A 19,510-nucleotide genomic window follows, 5' to 3' on the forward strand; every position below is an offset into this window, starting at 1 on the left:
TGCAGGTTTATTTCAAAAGCTAACTAAACTAAAAGCCGAAATACTAGAAAATGAAATAATAGTTAGATAATTGTCAGCGCAAAAGTTAATTCAGTTATAGGCAGTCATGTGTAATTTTAATTTTAAGCTTATATAACAAGAACTAGGCTCGGTTACGTTAGGGAGCTTAAGCAAACCACGAGGATGACGGCAACGGGAACGTCACCAAAGAAAATTAAAGGTTTATGAGGAAAACAATAGCTTTGCATGTGCGTTATAAATCTTTGTACATTTCTTGCCGTCCTCTGCAAAAAAAGAACGTGAAATGACCAAGTTCTGCGTATTCGGAGGAACGCGAACGAGGGCGGCTAATTTTTCGTATTTTTATTTCGAATTGAACGCTGTCATTGGATATTAAGTCTGAGAACGTTTTTAGAGCCATTGGCGAACTGAACAGATCTAGAAAATCGCGAATTTCACTGGTAAAATATAAATTCATTTTTGGCTGGGCGTGGTCCTCGGCGTCGCCGTTATCGTTGCTTAAGATGAACTTAACTGACTGGTATAACAGCAGGAAATACGTGTCTTTAGCTGCTGTGATTAGTATTCATCTTGCATTATTTGCTTTAAAAAATATCAATTTTCCAGTTTGGTTAGGCAAAGGACAATCTTCCAGCAGGTCCAAAACTTAAGGAAATCTATGTGGTACATACTACAGGAAGAATTACTGTCCCAAATTTTCCCCGACTGCTTTCTGCACGTACCGCAGGGTAGAAATGTCCTTTCAGACGGCTCAAGCAGAGAAAGTGAAAACAAATCAGGAAACAGAATTTTACGTACATCTGAGATTTTGAATTGATTACCTGACAAGCTAGCAAAACACTTCTGCCGACTGACACAACATAATTGTACTGACAATTTAGTGATACAAATTAATGAGTTCCACTAGAACTGCAAAACTTTCATTTCCCTGGTTTCCTTTGGGATAACACACCAACCACTACGCTAACGAAATGCTTGAAAATGAAAACGAAACTATAGCTCGTTTGAAAAGCCTTGATGAATAAACAAAGTATACGACATGTGCTGTAGACACCTTGAGAATGAACTAGATGATAAAAATGGAACTGTTCTAAATGTTTTCTCTTTTGCCCCCAAAAAACCCTGCAGCGAAGTGAAGCAATTGCAATTAACCGTGCAAGTTTAATGTAATCTTAACGTTTTAGTTTACTATGAAGCGGAATGACTGAGACTGACTGATTGAAAACGTTCAGTTATTTTTCAATACTAAGGGTCTCTCACAGATGAGTTCGATCAGTGCCGTTTTCAATGTTTATTTTATTTACCTCAAGAACCAAAATACTAGCGCGTTTTTAGCTCTACGAAACCTACAGCTAACCTAGATAGCGTAACTTTTCAAGTCTAAAAATCCCCAACGCCTTTGTATCTCGCTCAATTAGAAACTAACGGCTAATATAATCCAGTTATGTTTTGTAACACTGGCCTGAACTGTTCAGGCTTAGCCTTATTCATGTTAATAATTTTCTCTACCATGCACTATCGCGCAAAAATAGTAATATTATCCATTGAATAAGCGGATCCTTAATTACTCTGCTATTTAGCAAGAAGTTCGATCAACATTAATAAAATTCTTGAAATTATTTTCTCTGTTATATTATCTTTTTCAGTCAGCGAAGTCATTGACTGAGTCTCGGTGTGTTTCCGGGTAAACCGGCAATAGTAGGTTTTGCTGAACTAGGATTTCAACTGGCCTGCATCCCGCGCGCATGCGCGCTACTCGGAATCATTTTTCTGATCCGGCCTGGTTTATCTCACATTTCTCCGCCTAACGTTTTGTTGATGGGGATACTTTAACCTATAATATTAGCGATTTTGTAACCAGAGGTAAAAACATCGACTAGCTAGAGGTGTAGCGTGTTCAAATCTCGGATTCTCCAGGTCTTGTACAGAACTGAAACTCCACGGAGATTTCTGAACTCCGATAATAGAACATATGTTCGGGTTAGGGAATAAAAAACTTTCCAGAGTTGTATGAAAAAACGATATTCTACAAATTTATCGTTTGAGTAACAATTCTTTACACATTGAATGATTGAACGCCGTTCACTGTCAGAAGAGGCCGTGTATTGTCTTTCGGTTGCTAATTTTCTTTCTGTTTCTGACTTGATTCGCGTGTTTTCATGACCTTTATGAATGGCTTCCTTTCTTTCCTCGTCAGGATTATTAAAAGATACACATTTTAGCATGTCAATTTTTGGCGAGCTTCGAACTTTCGTTTTCGAGATTTCGTAATTAGATTTTGACTGTTCGCAATCAACTTTTTAAGCATAACCGAACATTTTCATTGGCATTCACAGTCCAACACGTCAGTCATTAGGTCATGTTTTTATAACTACAATCAATAAATGGTTATTTCTAATTGGTAAACCTAGAGAAACTACTTACTCACCTTTAAGCTTGTGTTCACGAGTAATGATCTGCTTTCGTCTTCTCTCTGCGATGGAAATGATATATCGTGTGAACATGACGTAGAGATACATACATGTTATTTGCCGGCCGGGAGTTCTGTATTGGGAAAATCTGTGCCCGAGGTCCTCGGCTTGCGGTCTCAGGTAGTACTCAAGACTAAAAGCAACTGTTCTGTTAAATTTTAATAATAATAATAATAATAATAATAATACTTTATTTATGTAGCGCTATTTCTATCGCTATTTCTAATAGCGCTTTCCAATGATTTTAAAACATGAGTAAAATAAAATAGCTAATAAAATAACTAAGCTGTAAAAATCAAATAAAAACTAGGAATGATAAAACCTTATTAATTAAAACCGTTCAGTTTTATTGTTTGACTCTGTGTTGAATGTTAACATTTTCCGGTGTTTTACGCGTAACAAAAAGCATGAAAATTTGCCAAAATTAAAAACTTCGGAGCGGTCCGTAATCGGGTTCCACTGGATCGCTTTAGCGCACGCGATTAGCCAATCATATTTAAGGATTTAGGATTCCGGACCGCTGAGAAACTGGAGATGAAAATAAGCGCTGTTAGTGACCAATTCAGGCGAGTGCAGAATATCGACCTCTTGATCAAGAGTAGTGATCACATTAAACTAAATCAACATTTGTAATCAGTTTTCAATTCAATTGATCTTGACCAAAATCCACAGTCCAACCCATGAGTGATTAGGTCATGACATCATCACAAAATTCAAGAAAGGCGCGGTGGCCTCATGGTTAGTGCGCTCGTCTCCGGATCGAGCGGTCCGGGTTCGAACCCTGGCCGGGGACATTGTGTTGTGTTCTTGGGCAAGACACTTCACTCTCATAGTGCCTATCTCCACCCAGGTGTATAAATGGGTACCGGCGAACTTAATGCTGGGGGTAACCCTGGGATGGACTAGCATCCCATCCAGGGGGGAGTAGAAATACTCCTAGTCGCTTCATGCTACAGAAACCGGGATAAGCTCCGGCCTGATGGGCCACTTTGCTCGCATGCAGACTTTACCTTTACCTTTTTATAATTAGTGTTATTATACATTGAACTCACTATTTCTTTTCTGATTGGCCGAAAGCGTACAGTGAATTTTCGAAATCAGCGACTGTGACGTCATCTAGCTGCAGATTATACAATAATCACATCAAGGACACTCAAGGTCACGGGTAATCATGTCATGTATGACCGACGAGCATGATTTCCAAGGGTAATCATGTCAAGTTCGCACGCTTTGTGTTGCTTGCCGTCAGTGAAGAAGCAAAAACATGACTTCCATTTTGTTTTCGTTCAATGCATAATAAAACAATTATTAGATTCATTTTTTGTGATATCCAGAATAATCCAGGTCTCGGTGAGGGTTATCAGCCTTCGGCTTCGGCTGATAACCCTAACCTCGACCTTGATTTAAGCAACAGAACACTTTTTCCTTGTTTACATAGCCTCATCTAAACACGGGGAGGAGTCGGAGAATTCGAGACAGTTATGCAAACCCTCGACTACGTCTCGGGTTTGCATAACTTTCGAGAATTCTCTCAACCCCCGAGTGTTTAGATAAGGCTACGTAAATACGGAAAAAGTGCTCTATTGCTTTTATAAAATAATTCTCAAAAATACGCGCGAAGCTAAAACGTCACAACCGTGTTTACATACTCTCATCTAAACACACCTATCGACCAATGAGAGCGCGCGTAGTATCTCAGTTATTTTATAATATTCTGGATATCACAAAAACCTCATCTAATAATTGTTTATAAACTGACAGAAGCTACTCACTCACCTTCAAGCTAGAGTAGTTGGGTAAATAATCTTCAGCAAATATCAAGTCTCTTCTTTCTTCCTTCTGTTCAACAGGTAGAAATAAATACGGTGTGCGACCAAGCACGAGGTACAAAAAAAAATTGTTCTTCTCTTTAGCTGCACATGGTGTTGAGGTGCATTAATGAACTCGGTTAATATTTCTATAACTGGGTCGAGTAAGTTTATAACAGTAGCTGTTCCAGACGGTTTGGTTTAAGTATATGGGGAGTAGCGCAAAACCGCCCGGAGAGGGGAAAGGGTATACTTTCTCTCGTCATTTTTTCGCGCTGCTTGTCAACTAACCGAACTCCTGGAACAAGCTAGTGATAAACTTATTCAGTCCAGTTTTTTCTTATTTAAATTATTTTTCTAACACCAAAAACGGCAGGCTGCTAAAAATGTCTAGTGATACTAATTACGCTGTGTGACAACTACGTCTGACTAGTGCGCGTGAAAAAGAAAATTAATACATATTAAATTCTTGCAGGACTAGCTACTGTTTTTTGGTCATGTCATATTTTTGTTTAACTGACAAAAAGGTCAATTTTTCATGAGCATGTTGTAATATCACTAATATTTTGAACAGGTCAACTGGTTCAAATTTTAATATGTATGTTGAGCCAGATGAAATGTTTAGCTCTTTTTTCCAGTCAAAAAGGAATAAGGCGACAATGGTCAAAATAACTGAAGAAGAAATACGATGCATTTAGCGACGTTTTTGTAGTGATTAATATACCTCACTCCAGGTTAACACACATTTTTGATTAGAAGGGCTTTATCTCAGTCACAGATCTAACCGTGTACAACGCTGCTACTGCGCATGTTCGTAATACAACTTTACCAGGTCTCCCTCTGCTTAGCCGTAGTAGATTTGAGTACGAAAATAAATATGGCCTTATTCGATGTGTCCACCCTTTGAAGTGGGGGCTTCGTAATCAAGTGGAAGCTTTATTCAACCGAATTCCATCAGGCTGAAATTTAACCGAGTGACTACTCCCTAAAATGAATTGTAACTTTCATTTATCGAGTTCCAAAATCCGATTTTGTGATTAACATTCGGCTTTCTGCACCGATAACAATAGACAAGCTGTATCACACAACACCTAATGGCGTTTCAATACGTTTCAATTCTTCTGCCATTGGTGAGCGTTAATATTACCAATACTATAGCAGCTTATTAAAATATGACTTACTGTAACAAAGTTTTTGTCGTCGACTCTTTCCGTTGAAGACTCTCAGTTTCTGTGCGCGATCGCTAAGCAATCAGTGTTCTTCTCCGACCAAGTGGAAGTTAAAGAACATCGTCAGCTTTGATTCGGCTTTGTTTTATGGCCTTGGACGATGTTCTTATTTACACATTTATGTTTTGTATTTCAGTTTCGGCTTGCAGTTATAGATTTCAGTTTCTGCATTTCACACTGTTTTTGGTAGTTAGATTTTAGACTGATTTCTGTTTTTAGCGGTTGGTTTTAAGATTTCGCTTTTCAGCATTTACGGTTTTAGATTTTTGTTTGGGCCGTAGATTCAAAATCCAAAGTTTGAAATATGATAAAAAGATCTTTTTTCATCAATACTACCCTCCCACCCTCAATCTCCAGAAGAGAGCGATGGCGTCTCAGTGCAAAACAAACAAGTTCACATTTTTCAATGTCTAAAACTGATTGGATAGTATCAAAGTCTAGCTATCATTAATGTTGGAGAGAAACTGAAGGTACCAGTAATACAGCACAAGAACAGTTTTACGGGGACTTGGGCTATTGTGTTGTGTTCTTGGGAAAAACGCTTTACGCTTTCAGTGTCTCAAATGCTAGGGGCGGCGGGAGGGGGAGGGGGGTGGAGGAAGAGTTAACCTGCCATGAACTAGCATCCCATCCAGGTTGAAATGCAATGCTCTAATCCACTTCATGCTGCAGAAACCGGAGTTAAACGTCGAGAGTTGGGCGTTAATGGCTTTGTTTTTGGATAATTCTACGCAAGAGGTTCCCGTGTGAGACCTAAACATTGTTTTGATAAAGTGCGGTTTACAGGGTCCATCTAAAAAGGTAAAAGGACAAAGGTGGGTATGAAATAAGCTTTTTCAAGCTAACATCTCGCCAGTATTTTGGGATCAATTCCGCAATCCCGCCCCACTCAGAATGTTTATCACGGTCCCGCCTGATTAAAGTGAAGGTTCTTCACGTTCCTCGTGCGATTTTCGGTTTTTCATCCTGCGTCCCGCATCGATTTTTACTCTCATCCCGCATCCCGCAAAATCTACGCTGGAACCTCGATAAAGAATACTGTAATTCTGGATCTAAAAACTGTATAAGAAACTTGCATGGTAACTGATCAATATTCAGCTGTAAATAACTAGTTTTATAATTGTGACAAAATTTCACCTGCCAAATACCTCTGGACATGCAAAAGCAATTTTTACCTTTGTTTTTGTTTTCTCACACAACTACAAGTGTCTTTTATATACTTTTTGGCTGTAGTCCATGAATGATTTTTTCCAAGGAAATGTCAATCTCGTCCCCAGGGCTTTTCCCTGGAAGGTGAGAGAAAAGCCCTGGGGACGAGGTTGAGGAATGTAAAATGCAACAATACACACTATTTTTAACAAATAGAAAAACTCCCGTAAAACCCGAGAAAATTAAGATACGGTACTTATTTCTGTTACGTTAAAGGTTTCGGTTTAGCACTCTAATGCGGATGGCGAGGTCGCCTCACAGTGTGTTTGTCTACAAACCAAACTGTTATCTTGGGCCAGACACTTTAAACTCACAATTCCTCTCCTCCCACGGGTATTGCTGCCAGGGTAACCCCATTTCAAGAATCCTGTACAATTAGTACAGACGGATCAAGCTGGACACTGGAATTGTGCAGTTAAAACAACTACGAAATTCAGACAATATTTCGATAAATTTAATTACTTCTTTTTTCTATAATTTAATATAAAAATACATGTGATGGCACTACTGTTTTGCTCTAGGAAGATAATAAACTCACCAGTCTTCACCTTTACCTAGGGGAAAGACCGTGTGCCCAAAGAGCGTCTGCGCGCGTAGGAGCTAGTGCCCAGAATACCCTGGGAAAACGCAAGGAGTGGTCACTAAGCACTGTCAACAAACATGGCGACAACTTCTGTGTCGTTGTGCAAACTTGCGGCATTTGCGAGCAAACTTCGACATTTACCCGCTGCAAATCGCTGTGTGTATCTCACATTTAAACAATATCAATTTTCAAGGCGGTTTTCATCAGTGGAAGAAGAAAATAAGTCTCCGAAAGACGCGATTTCTCAAGACTTGCGACTGAGTGACAGCTGTGTTAAGGTTAGCTGCTTATGTAACAAGTATCGTATATTGCTCATGTTAAACGTTATCAATTGTGACTCAGTTGAATAATATGCAACGTTTTGATCTTGATTTACAAAACGTGAGAGCCTTGAATTTAATATGTTGGTCAGGATTGTAGAAGTATTCAAAGATATAAAACAATTATTATGACCAACAATTTGACGTGTACAATGATCAGATTTTATGAATTAAGGTGGCTCCATAGGGTAATCATTTATGGCGTTGCGCGCGCAAGTGTTATGTTTTTAATGCTGTTTTTGTATCCGCTTTCACACCCAGTCCTTTCAAACTTATTACATGTAATGATGCATGATTAAATAGTGTTTTGCTATCTTCTCTGTTAAATATTTGGGCTAAAGTCTTGAATTATAAATGCCCTAACATATGTGTTTTTTACTGTTTGTGTGGCTTTATTTGTGATTTTCTTGAAATTTCTTCGGTGAAATCTTCCAAAATTTTTACAACACATTGCTTCCAGCAGGATACGAATTTTAAACACGCAAAGTAGGGTTTGTAAAAGCAGTTTTTTCGATTTTTTCAAATTTATGACTTTAACCACCGCAAAAAATCAGGTCTTATAGATTTGCCTGAAAGAGGAGCTCCGACTGAAGTAAAATATTTACTACCAATCTGCCAAATTTTACAGAATTTCACCAAAGGAAATGCGAGAAAATTCACTGTCAGTTTTGCTTTTTGTGCTTATGTTGACGTCAGAAAATATCCAAAAACACTGACGTTTTCCTTCGAGCACGCGCAAATAACTTGAGCTTTTGTCCTTAGCGTGCACGCGGACGTTCACGCGAAAATGTTCTTCTCGATGGATTTTGTTCAAACTTCTACTGTGGACAGATAATTAATTACTTGTTTCAGAAATGAAAAAAAAATGGGGTCTGATTTTGAAAAATTGGTGCGTGTAAATCAGCATGGTCTCCAGGGTTTTAGCTTAAAATATCAAAGATGGATCAACTGAGACAAGCTTTCATAGTGATATTTTGTATAAGTGAATCTGTTGCGTCAATAATTCTAAATGTTGCCAACGTTTTCACTAAACTTAACCCTTCAAGAGGCATTTGAAACTGCCGCACAGATAAATGAAGAGCTACTGTAAAAAGAACAGAACTCGATAGTGCATAGATATTTTTGCAAAAAAAAATAACTTCTAATCAAAAGATTTTCTTCATATTTTTCGCTAAACTTGGAAAATTGGTAGAGAAAACAGTCCATCAAAAGAAAAATAGGGGTCACTGAACATCGAAGATCGTTAAATCCAGGCAAAGCTATAGCAATGGCCATCTGCCCTATCATTAATTTGTTCATTTTATTACTTAGCATGCACTCCATGCATGAGGTGGTGTGTGAATTTGCATACGTAGTAAGGATGCGCAGAAACAATTAGTGTGAACGTCCTTAAGGACAGTTCCTACTTGTGTTAGTGTGCACATGTTTTGCATATCATGCAAGGCATGGATTACATGCCATATCGCCTAGAGTTGAAATAAAAGAATAGCACCTCTTAACCTCAATAATATACTACTTTGTACTTGTATTTATTTAACAGCACAGGTTTGCACAAACCTCTTAAAATGTAAAGAAGTATGTCTAACCCTGTGAAATAGTCTGAACATTTACATTAGATTCATTCACAGTTATGGACTTTTGTTATTCAGAGGGTTTTTCCAGTCAGCTGTTTTGACTACTTTGCTTAGGTCACCAATTCATGTGGAAAATCACTATGAAAAACACTTTCAGTTTTTCATCTCAATTACCGCCGATGTATTATGAAACAGTTTTAAATATAGTCGAGTTCCTTGTTGAGTTGTACTGCTTCATCACAAACCCCAAGTTGGTTAGTTTTCTTCTAACTTTTGTACATATATTTTTAGATTTTTTAATTCATATTCTTTTTATATTTTATGTTTCTCAATTTGTTATTGTTATCTAGGTAATTTTGAGGACCCTTCTGAAACCACTCTACTGTGATGTTGGTATCTTCATTAAAGATTACTACAGCTACTAAACCCAAAGAATCCTGTTGAAAATTTATACCCCATGTCCTCCACCACCCAAAAATGACCAGAGTCATAAATTTGATGCTCAAAGAATCCTTTGCACAAGCCTTGTAGGGCCGGTCACTAAGGCCATGTTCTATTGCGATCAACCATTTCAACCGCAACTGACTTGGGTTGATTCAGTTGACACTTCTCAATAGAACACTTTTCCAACCACTTTTAGTTGAAACACAGCATTTCATGGTAAATTTTAGTCCTTAAACAAGCTAACAATCATGTGACATAATCACACAAATGCTTTTTCGACCGTTTCAACCTGGTGTGAGACCGGTTGAAAAAGTTGATCAACCAAACCAACCAAAAATGGGTTTTCCCCAATAGAACCCAAATAAAGCCCAACCTACCAGAAATGGTTGATCCCAATAAAACACAACCTAACTGTACAATCTTTTCTTATAGCAACTGCACAAGATATTTGCAGAGAATGGGGACGGTTTTCTTCGTGTATCAGTGGAAGGAGGCGGCTGTTCAGGATTCAAATACACATTTGATGTTGATTCAGATATCCATGATGATGATAGGTTAGTTAAATAAAATGTGTCTGAGTGAAAAATTGAAAACATTACAGTCAACTCTCACCTTGCAGGCATCCCACTATTAAGGACACACCGCTATTAAGGACAGAAGTTACATAAACAACTCCTGCTATCATGGACTCCCACTAATACAGACCCCCGTTATGTGGTCCCAAACTATATTATATTTATTATTTTTTCTTCTTTCATTACAATGGACAAGTTGGAGTTATTGAATGACATAATTGATTATGCAGTTGTTAACTAGTCAGTACACTATTTTGACTGAAATTATATGATCATGTCTCAAAGTAAATGTTTACTACAAATGAACCCATTGACTCCTGTGCCAACTGAACCGACCGTGATGAGCCTTGGCTTTTCTTCCACTTCTGACGTATCTCCTTTGACCAAAATTGGCATCACCTATGCTCAACTTCTGCAGGAGGAAAAGATCTTTCCAATGTTACCCAGATCAGAGTGATCGGCCCAATGGAGCCTGAGATATGCACAAAAAATCTTGAAAAGTTGTGTGAAAAACTCAGAGCAAAATTTCCTGCCACTACACGTGGCTACTCCATGGTAAAAATTGCCCGTCGCGATGATGCTTTTTCAGAATTTTTTAAACTGGAAGCAAGCCCAGTAGAAGATCAATCACTGCAGCAAAAAGAAAAGAAAAGAAGAAAAAGGAAAGGCGCAAAAATTACAAAAATCGAAAAGCCTGCCAGCGTAAAAATGTCATAAAATGCGATGCTAGTGGAAAGAAAGGCGTGCTGACATGTTGCAAATGCCTTTTTGAGTAGATTGGAGCTTCTTTGGCCCATATCCAGCCTGAAAATCTCCAAAATGTCCAAAAAATGCATTTTTGGCAAAAAGCTCTAGGAGTCAATGGGTTAAAAGAAACTGGAAATGTTAAAAGAGTATAGTGGTATACATTACATGTGCCCCTTCACAACCAAAAAAATAGTTCATTCTCATGACACCCTGCTATTGCAGACTCTTGCTATTAAGGTAGCTCCGTAGGGTAATCATTTGTGGCGTTACCCGCGCAAGTGTTATGTTTTGAATGCTGTTTTTGCATTTGCTTTCACACCTAGTCCTCTCAAACTTATTACATGTAATAAGCAATGATTGAATATTGTTTTGCTATCATTTTTGTTAAAATTTTGGGATTTAATCTTAAATTATAAATGCCCAAACAAATGCATTTTTTACTGTTTTTATGGCTTTATTTGTGATTTTCATGAATTTCCTTCGGTGAAATCTTCCAAAAGTTTTACATCACATCGCTTCCAGCGGGATACGAGACTGAAGTAAAATATCTACTACCAATCTGCCAAATTTTACGGAATTTCACCGAAGGAAGCGCAAGAAAATTCACTGTCAGTTTTGCTTTTTGTACTCATGTTGACGTAATAAAATATCAAAAAACACTGACGTTTTCCTTTGAGCGTGTGCAGATTACTTCCTCAGCACTCGGGCGATCGTAAAACTATAGGGAGCCACCTTGAGGACAATGAATGACAGTACCAAGGGTGTCACTTTAATGAAACTTGATTATACATTGTACATTTCTGTCTAGATACTGACAGCACATTAAGTGTATGATTTTTCAATTCTGTGTCCCTGGTAATGTTTTTTTTCACTTGTCCTACCTAAAATGTATGTAGTAATTTAATCAAAATTTTTATTGTTTTTTTTTAGAATAATTGAGAGAGATGGTGCAAGGCTTGTTATTGATGAAGTTTCACTGGAATATTTAAAAGGCTCAACAGTCGATTACCATGAAGAACTGATTCGCTCAGCTTTCAGAGTCTCTCTCAACCCTAATGCAGAGAAGGGCTGTTCTTGTGGTTCATCATTCAACTTTAAACTTTAACAAATTAGCAATGTTATCACTGCTAATTGTGCAAAACTTAGTTTGAAAAGATTGTATTTCAAAGATAAGCCCCAAATGTGGTCATGATTGTCAAGAATGAGTGGCTGCTTACAAGATGTTGTAAGAATTTTGGTATTCTGCCAATTGTGTCTTCAGACAACAAATTTTAAAATCAGTCAGCATTGAGTGGGCTTCGACAGTCATAAGAACATAGCTGACTTATCCATGTACAGAAACGGGCAGCAACGCTAAGAATACAAGAGCAGGCTCTTTGGCAAACATCTTACAAACTGGAGAATATCAGCATATAAGAATCAATAATACTGACTCCCACTAATGCTAACTAAAACTAGAAGAAGAACCTACTGAGTACAGTAGGCATTATAGTTCTTTTAAAAATCCTTTTGAAGAAATAGGACATGATCACACGATATTGTTTTAGGGTTTCATCTGCAGAGACTCTGAAGTCAGGATGATATTAATTTTGTTACCAAATTGTTCCTGGTGGTTACAAATTGTGCTTATTGTCATTGTTGGTTTCTCTTGCCAGTACCATCTGAACCATGTCTTCCTGTTGTTTTGGACTTGGTAAAATGAATTATACTTTTTTGTATATAATAATAAAGATCATGAAACAAAATGCCAAGGCTTGGTGAAGAGTGTTAATGATATTTAAAAGTTACATAATTATCTACATAATATATTTGCATTGAAGTCATTGTAGTGTGGTTAAGTACACATTGACAAAAACAAAGTGAGGATATTCAAACTCTAAGTGGTGAACTGGTAGCGTGGACACTCAAATATTGTCTTTGCTCACTCAGTTTTTATGTCCTTCCTTGCAGAGTTTAGAGCAGAAGAGAAACTGCTTGCAATCTACACAAATTAATTTGGTGAGCAACAAACTCTGAAGGAAAGATGTAACTAAGGTATCTTCTATCCAGTCACGTTGAGGAAAAAAGACTGATTGTTCAAAGTCTAGGTAGTTTGGTTCTTTCAGAGATTTTGCCCTTGCCTGCGGAGTTTAAAGCGGAAGAGAAACTGCTTGCAATCTACACATAAATCAATTTGGTGAGCAGCTAACTATAAAGGAAAGATGTAATCAAGGTATCTATCCCGTCATGTCGAGGAACAGAGACTGATTGCTCACAGTCTAAGTAGTTTGGTTCTCTGCGAGATTTTGCCTTGCCAGAGTATTTAAAATTGATTTTAGTTACTTGAGTGTTTAGAATATCAGGTATTTCCATTCCTCTGGCCACCTGGAAGGTGAACTTTGCAATCAACATAGTCAGATTGATGAAAAAAAGCTTTGAACTGACAGAAAGGCTGCTGGATCCTTGTATACTAGAAATAGTTAACCAATAGCAGATATTGCTGATAAAAACATCATTATAGTCAAGGAGATAAGGCATCCTTTTCTCCTATTTTTACCCATAGGTGGTCACTTAGTTTGAAAACATTGTATTTCAAAGGTCTGTCCTAAATGTGGTCATTATTGTCAAGAATAAGTGGCTGCTTACAAGATGTTGTAAGATTTTGGTATTCTGAGAGTGTAATTACTTGCAGAAGGTAATTTATGGGGAAGGGGAGGGGAGAGGGATGTAAGTGCGTCTCAGGCATACTGTTCAGGAGTCTTCTCTCCTTCTAGTCCACATGATCAGGCAGTTTTTCCACACTTAAAATGATGACAGGTTACTTAACCCGAATCCAGTTTGCAGGAAAAGAAAACAGATGACCATAAATGCCTTTTCGTAAAGATACTCCCTCATTAACCTCTTTCAAGGGGCAGACAATCCAAATACATTGCAACAAATTTACTTTGTAAACAGGCAAGGATTCTTGAGCTTAAAGTTGAACTGTAACGTTTCATCCACTTAACTTGAGCTACCAAATTTAGTACTCAGTCATTCTTCCCACTCCAAAGAAAGCAACAACATAGAACTTTGGTAGAGCATCGCCCTGAACATGTCCTACTGAGTACACTGATCTTTTCTTATTGTTTAAACCGACTATTAAATCAACGAGCGACTCTCGACTTCGGAACTTGCCAGCATTTATTCACTTAAGTTAAAGAATACCACCTTAACGTACAATAGAGACAAACTCTTCCTGAAATTAATGTACATATGAGTTAAAAAATAGTCATAAAATTTTTAAATTGTTAATAAATGGGCACTTTCTCATAAATTATTGATAATGGTTTACATTATCAGAAAGATATTCTGGCAGAAACAAAGAAATACAACCTTGCATCAATGGAAAGAAGAAAGCGACATTATTTTCACCATATTTGAACCCAAAATACATGTGGTATTTTCCCCATAATTTAATTGCAATAATAACTATTAAATTATTGAACTCCTTAAATAATGTACACATGATTCTTCATGTAATTCTATTCCAGAAACAACTCAACTTTTCATACATTTTGATGCAGTGGATCAAATTCCACTTTTTCAGAAATTTAACTGCACTGGTTGATGATTTGTATGTATACATATACGTAATTGGCCACTCCCCATCGGGGTTTTTCAGGACCAATGTAAACAAACAATGATAAATAAATATTCAAATAAACATAACTAGGTTAAGAATCCCAACTGGCGGGAGGCAGACCAGTTGGCTAGTTACAAGCGTAGTCGAGAAGTTGAACTCGGGGCTACTGAGAACAACATCACTAGCGGTCAGAATGGGATTTGAATCCGGAATTTACGGATTTCAAATCCGGCGCTCTAACCACTCGGCCACGTTGCCTCCCGTTAACCAGAATGACCAGTTTGACCAGAATGATGTTTGACCAGAATTACATATGAGATACAGTCCTTGACATTTTCGTGTTTCTGGGTGCAGTTTTCTTGTTATATTTTCTTGGTTTTAACACTATAATGTACACCAAGGATAACAGAAACTATTTCTGGTGATGGTGGAGTGTTTTGGTTGCAGCCTTTACTAGGATTTTACACATTTTGTCGAAATTACTTTGAGCATTAAAGCGAGACAAAAGAGAATTATGCCAGAATAATAGCAAGAAAAACTGGCTGACTCAGGGCTTTGGGCAGGCTGAGAGTAATATGTGACTAGCTGGTGGTCTCCACATGAAAGACAGCTTCCAAATTGGGCTTCAACATGCAAGAAGGTTTTAGTAATTCACACCTCTTCTACTGCACCTGAGCGATTTTTTTCATTTCTAGAAAACTCATTTGCTAATAGTCAAGCCACAGCAATGGAGAATTACAATGAGGCACTGTTCACACTTCAATAAAATAAGTGCTAAAGGGAAAATATTATCTTTTTTATGTAACTGTAATGGAGTGATGCCTTAAGTGCATTATAACAAGACTCTTTGAGCATTGAACATTAGCATAATAATGAAAATTTTGAGCATTATGTGTAAAATCCTAGCTGATGCCTAACATAAATGTAGGCTAGCTATCAAAACCTGATTTTATAGATACACTGTACCTACACAACAATGCTGTTGAGTTTGTCAGACTAAGATAAATACAAAATTTTACAGAAAATGAATGTTCAAGACTTGATGAAACAAATAGATTGCTATCCCTGGAGAATTGGAAAATATTCCATAGGGCCAATTAAGAAACTATCGAAAAATGAAGAAAACACTGTACATATAAGCACCTCATGAGACAGTCAAAGCCAAAATTACTTCTTCTCATCACCTTTATGATTAGGCCAAGATTAAATTGTATATTTTGATCTTCTCTCAAGCTTGTACAAAATTTAAGCCTTTTCAAAAATAAAGTTCTGTCAATCAGATTGTTTTTTCCACATGGTTGGCATATGCCTGATGTCTAGTTATTGAAGCAATAAGCTATTACTGGTGCTTATAAAATAAATAAATTTCAAAATGTTACTCTGTCCACTCAATGACTCAAGGTAACATAATCTTTCAAACATTCATTTTGGTAGCTTTCTCCAACTTGAAATAGTACTAAGTTTAACTTTTTTACAACTTCTTTCTATGTCGTACCATCACAATGGCATCACATCTGTACTGTTTGAAATCAAATAACACTTCATCTTATTATTCCACTCCACTAAACCAAACTTTTTCCATTTGAAAAAGAAATACACTGTACCAGTGAAAATTTCATGATCAGTTCTCCAATTCTTCCTTGTTGCTGGGCTTCATTGCTTTGCGTTTCATTCTGGCATATGGTCCAATTGCAGGATCAGTGATGAAATCATAAAGTACCTTTGTCCAAGAGTGGTGCTGCGGTAAATCCTTGTAATACTCAGAGGCAATCTCCTTTACCAAGGGTAATCTGGAGCCGGGGACACTCGGAAAATCATGGTGTTCATTATGGTAACCAACGTTGAATGTCACAAGGTTCAAGGGGCCATAGTATGAAAAGGTCTCAAAACCCTTTGCAAACATGTAGTGCTCGGAAATAAAATGCCCTGCCACTGGGTGAAGGCCCATACCCAACAGAGAACTTGCAATCATGTACACCAATGCCTTGCCTCCCCAGTAATACACCACTAAAGCATCAACACTAAACTGGATGACCATGTTGATAATTTCCAAAGCCAAGGGATTCTTTGGGTTTACAAACATTGGGCGCAGTGAGTAGAAAAATGGCTGAAATACCACCCACAAAAATTTGGTAATGGTGTTAAAAAACAGCCGGGCTTCAAACTCTGTTGGCAAGTCAACGTCCAACTCTTCATCTCCCTGGTACCTGTGGTGCTCAAGGTGGTACTTCTTGAACGAGATGGCACACGGTACCCCAATAGGAAAATTGACCAGCAGGGAGAATATGCGGTTGTGTAAAGGGCGAGCGTGACCAAAAGCCAAGTTATGGGAGATCTCGTGGATAGCTAAGAGCAGCGCATGATTGATGACTCCACCAATGGTGTACGCAGCCAAAAATAGAACAGGCCATGAGACCCCACGCAGCAGATATGTCAATGTGAACTGGATCACAATCAACAAGAGTACTTGGTACTTGAAGTTTGGATCATAGCCCATCAACTTCTTGATCTGTGGGTACTTAGCTAAAAAACAAACCAAAACATCAAAGTTACCTCAAGAGATTCAATACACACCACTGACTTTCTATGAAATCAAAGATGTTCATCTTCAGCATGCTTAGCTAGCTAGATTATATTTTCCTTTTGGCCTACTACCAAGATATATTCTTACGCTTATTTCCCACTGCAAATAATTGAAATCACTAGAACACTGACTCTGTTGTTTATTTTGCTTCATCATAATGCCGACACTACAGTGAGACTGGAGCTCAAGGGTTTTACGCTGCTACTCTGGGCTGAGCTTCTTCCAGTGACATCAACTGGCAAAAAAAGATGTAACGCCCAAAATGTTTCTGCCAGTTATTTCCATTCTTGTTATTTTGTCAATGTTTGTAAAAGATACGCAGGCTATGATAAACTGACTCAATAAAGCCATTGTAGACAAATTCTGTCAAACATTTTATCAGTGTAACTTGTAAAAGAACAAAAATAATACCAATCAGTGAGTCAATTGCAATCAATTACTCTCGGCAATTGATAACAATCAATAACTCACAACTTTTTTCTTAATCGATTTTTATCACTTGCTATCGGCAATCAATATCAATCTTCGATTGATATCGATTGTTATCGATTAATATAGATTATCGGTTTATTGATTCACTATGCCTGGAGTATCAAAAAGAATTTCACAGTTGCCATATGTATTCTCAGCCACTACCAGTACATGCTTCTACAAACGCTCTGGCCAGAAAAACTGCATGTAGATAATCATATAGCATTGTGAAACTACGCTTGTGAAGGACTTCTAATAGACCTTTCCCGCATTCCACTCCAGTGCGTACAAACAATAGTACCAGAGCAAGGTTGGGGTGGACATTTTCATACATTTACTGTATTTTTGTCCACCCTGACCTCAACTTGGCACTATTGTCTGTTGGAATACGGGAAAGATCTATTCACTACATTTCCAAGCATATTTAAACCAACAGAACTATGACTTTTACTTGAATCTCGAGTGTTGCAGTTCACTGTGAAAGGACTGCATTTGTAATTATCTAATGGTCATAACACTACCTATACTTTTTTGGCTGGTGCAAATTTTACAAATAAACAACCTCAGCTCGGCACTCACAAGGCGATATAACTTTAGATCAGCAATCATGCTTCGAATATATCTACACAAGACTACGTCACTGGGATTGGCATGGCTCGGAATAAGTATTTTATAATTTTAGAAGTTTATTTAAAAATTCTTGTACATTTTTACAGCACAAGCTCATAAACTGAAAAATATTTTCCAGACCGTCAAAAACGAATCTACTGTTCCAGTAGAAGTACATCTTAAAAAATTGTCGTAGTTCAGTTTATTCAGATTGATTTGTACTTGAAATAATTTCACTAAAATAAGACTCGAGTTAAAATAAGCCAGGCGTAATAAGGTTGCAAAATCACGGTTCGTGCATTGCATAACATTCTGGTCCAAATGAAAGGCAAAGCTACGCTACATGAACTTTCGACGAATGAAGCAACTTTTGAATAAAGCCAACATTAAAAAGGCAAAAATCACCACAAAACGTCCGATTTGACTTTATGCGTACTTTTACTCCAGTTCAACCCGACCATGTGCTTTCGAGCAGATGTATAGCAAGAAGCTGACAAGACCGGCCCTCGGGCGGACTCGTAAGCAAGGTTATTTTTTCGATCCAAACTAACAGTCTCCTTTTATTCAGATTCGCTGAAAACCATATGTAGCACGCTTAAAAATAAGCGGTGCTACAAGAATAGTCTTTCGCCGGTAACTTTTCCGCCTGTATCTATTTGAAAGCACCCAAGCATAGTCCAGACGAAGACAGGCACCCGGCGACACACACTGAAAATACACATTAAAACAAGTTCTTACCTAGAATTTCCTTTCTCCTTGAAGCATGTGGCTCGGCTGTGTAGGACCATTCAAAGTCAGTTCGCGATACTTGGCCTCCCATCGTTGTCCTTGCCGATAAAATCAATGATTCTTGCTTGAATTCATCGACAACGCCTCGATACTCTTGACTTGTTTCGTAATTCGTAACGCCAGCTGAAGTTCGGCAAGAGTCAGCTGTCAGTCAAATAACATTACCCAAGAAGCTCCTTGGTATGGGACAATAAGATTTGACCTCTGCTTTGTTCTATGTCTGCAATGCATGGAGACTGAATATATTTTTTGAACAGAATCTGCGCCAACAGCCCATATCATCCAAGCCACTTGGCCCCTTTGCACTAAAAATAATCAAATCTACAGGTTCAAACAGGCCCAGGCGGCCCAATGCATCTACCCTCGAGGGTCTACCTCTGATCTTCTACCGATTTTATTAGGTCTCTTATTTTTTCTACATTTCATCGTGTTAATTTTCATTCTCTGCTTGAGCGGTTAAACATTACTATTATTA

The 19,510-nt window shown here is 37.8% G+C and overlaps 2 protein-coding genes across 3 annotated transcripts; one reads left to right on the forward strand and one right to left on the reverse strand.

Annotated features, from left to right (window-relative positions):
* Positions 1-5,491: 5,491 nt before the first annotated feature.
* LOC145485892 (iron-sulfur cluster insertion protein ErpA-like) lies at positions 5,492-14,041 on the forward strand. Of its 2 annotated transcripts, XR_014049235.1 has the most exons (4): positions 5,492-7,599; positions 10,092-10,213; positions 11,912-12,674; positions 12,932-14,041. XR_014049235.1 is itself a non-coding variant. In XM_081464544.1 (3 exons), exons 1-3 carry the CDS (start codon positions 7,399-7,401, stop codon positions 12,084-12,086), a joined length of 498 nt encoding a protein of 165 aa, XP_081320670.1. In that variant the 5' UTR covers positions 5,492-7,398; the 3' UTR covers positions 12,087-14,041. The 2 variants fall into 2 exon arrangements, 1 of the variants encoding a protein (XP_081320670.1); XM_081464544.1 differs by having other exon boundaries at positions 11,912-14,041.
* Positions 14,042-14,125: 84 nt separating this feature from the next.
* LOC145485891 (sphingolipid delta(4)-desaturase DES1-like) lies at positions 14,126-19,365 on the reverse strand. The gene is made up of 2 exons (XM_081464543.1): positions 18,985-19,365; positions 14,126-17,105 (listed from the first exon to the last, which is right to left on the reverse strand). The coding sequence occupies exons 1-2, from the start codon at positions 19,064-19,066 to the stop codon at positions 16,204-16,206; spliced, it is 984 nt and encodes a 327-aa protein (XP_081320669.1). The 5' UTR covers positions 19,067-19,365; the 3' UTR covers positions 14,126-16,203.
* Between the last annotated feature and the right edge of the window lie 145 nt (positions 19,366-19,510).

Source organism: Orbicella franksi, chromosome 4 (assembly GCF_964199315.1).
Source record: "Orbicella franksi chromosome 4, jaOrbFran1.1, whole genome shotgun sequence".
Classification (NCBI taxonomy): domain Eukaryota; kingdom Metazoa; phylum Cnidaria; class Anthozoa; order Scleractinia; family Merulinidae; genus Orbicella; species Orbicella franksi.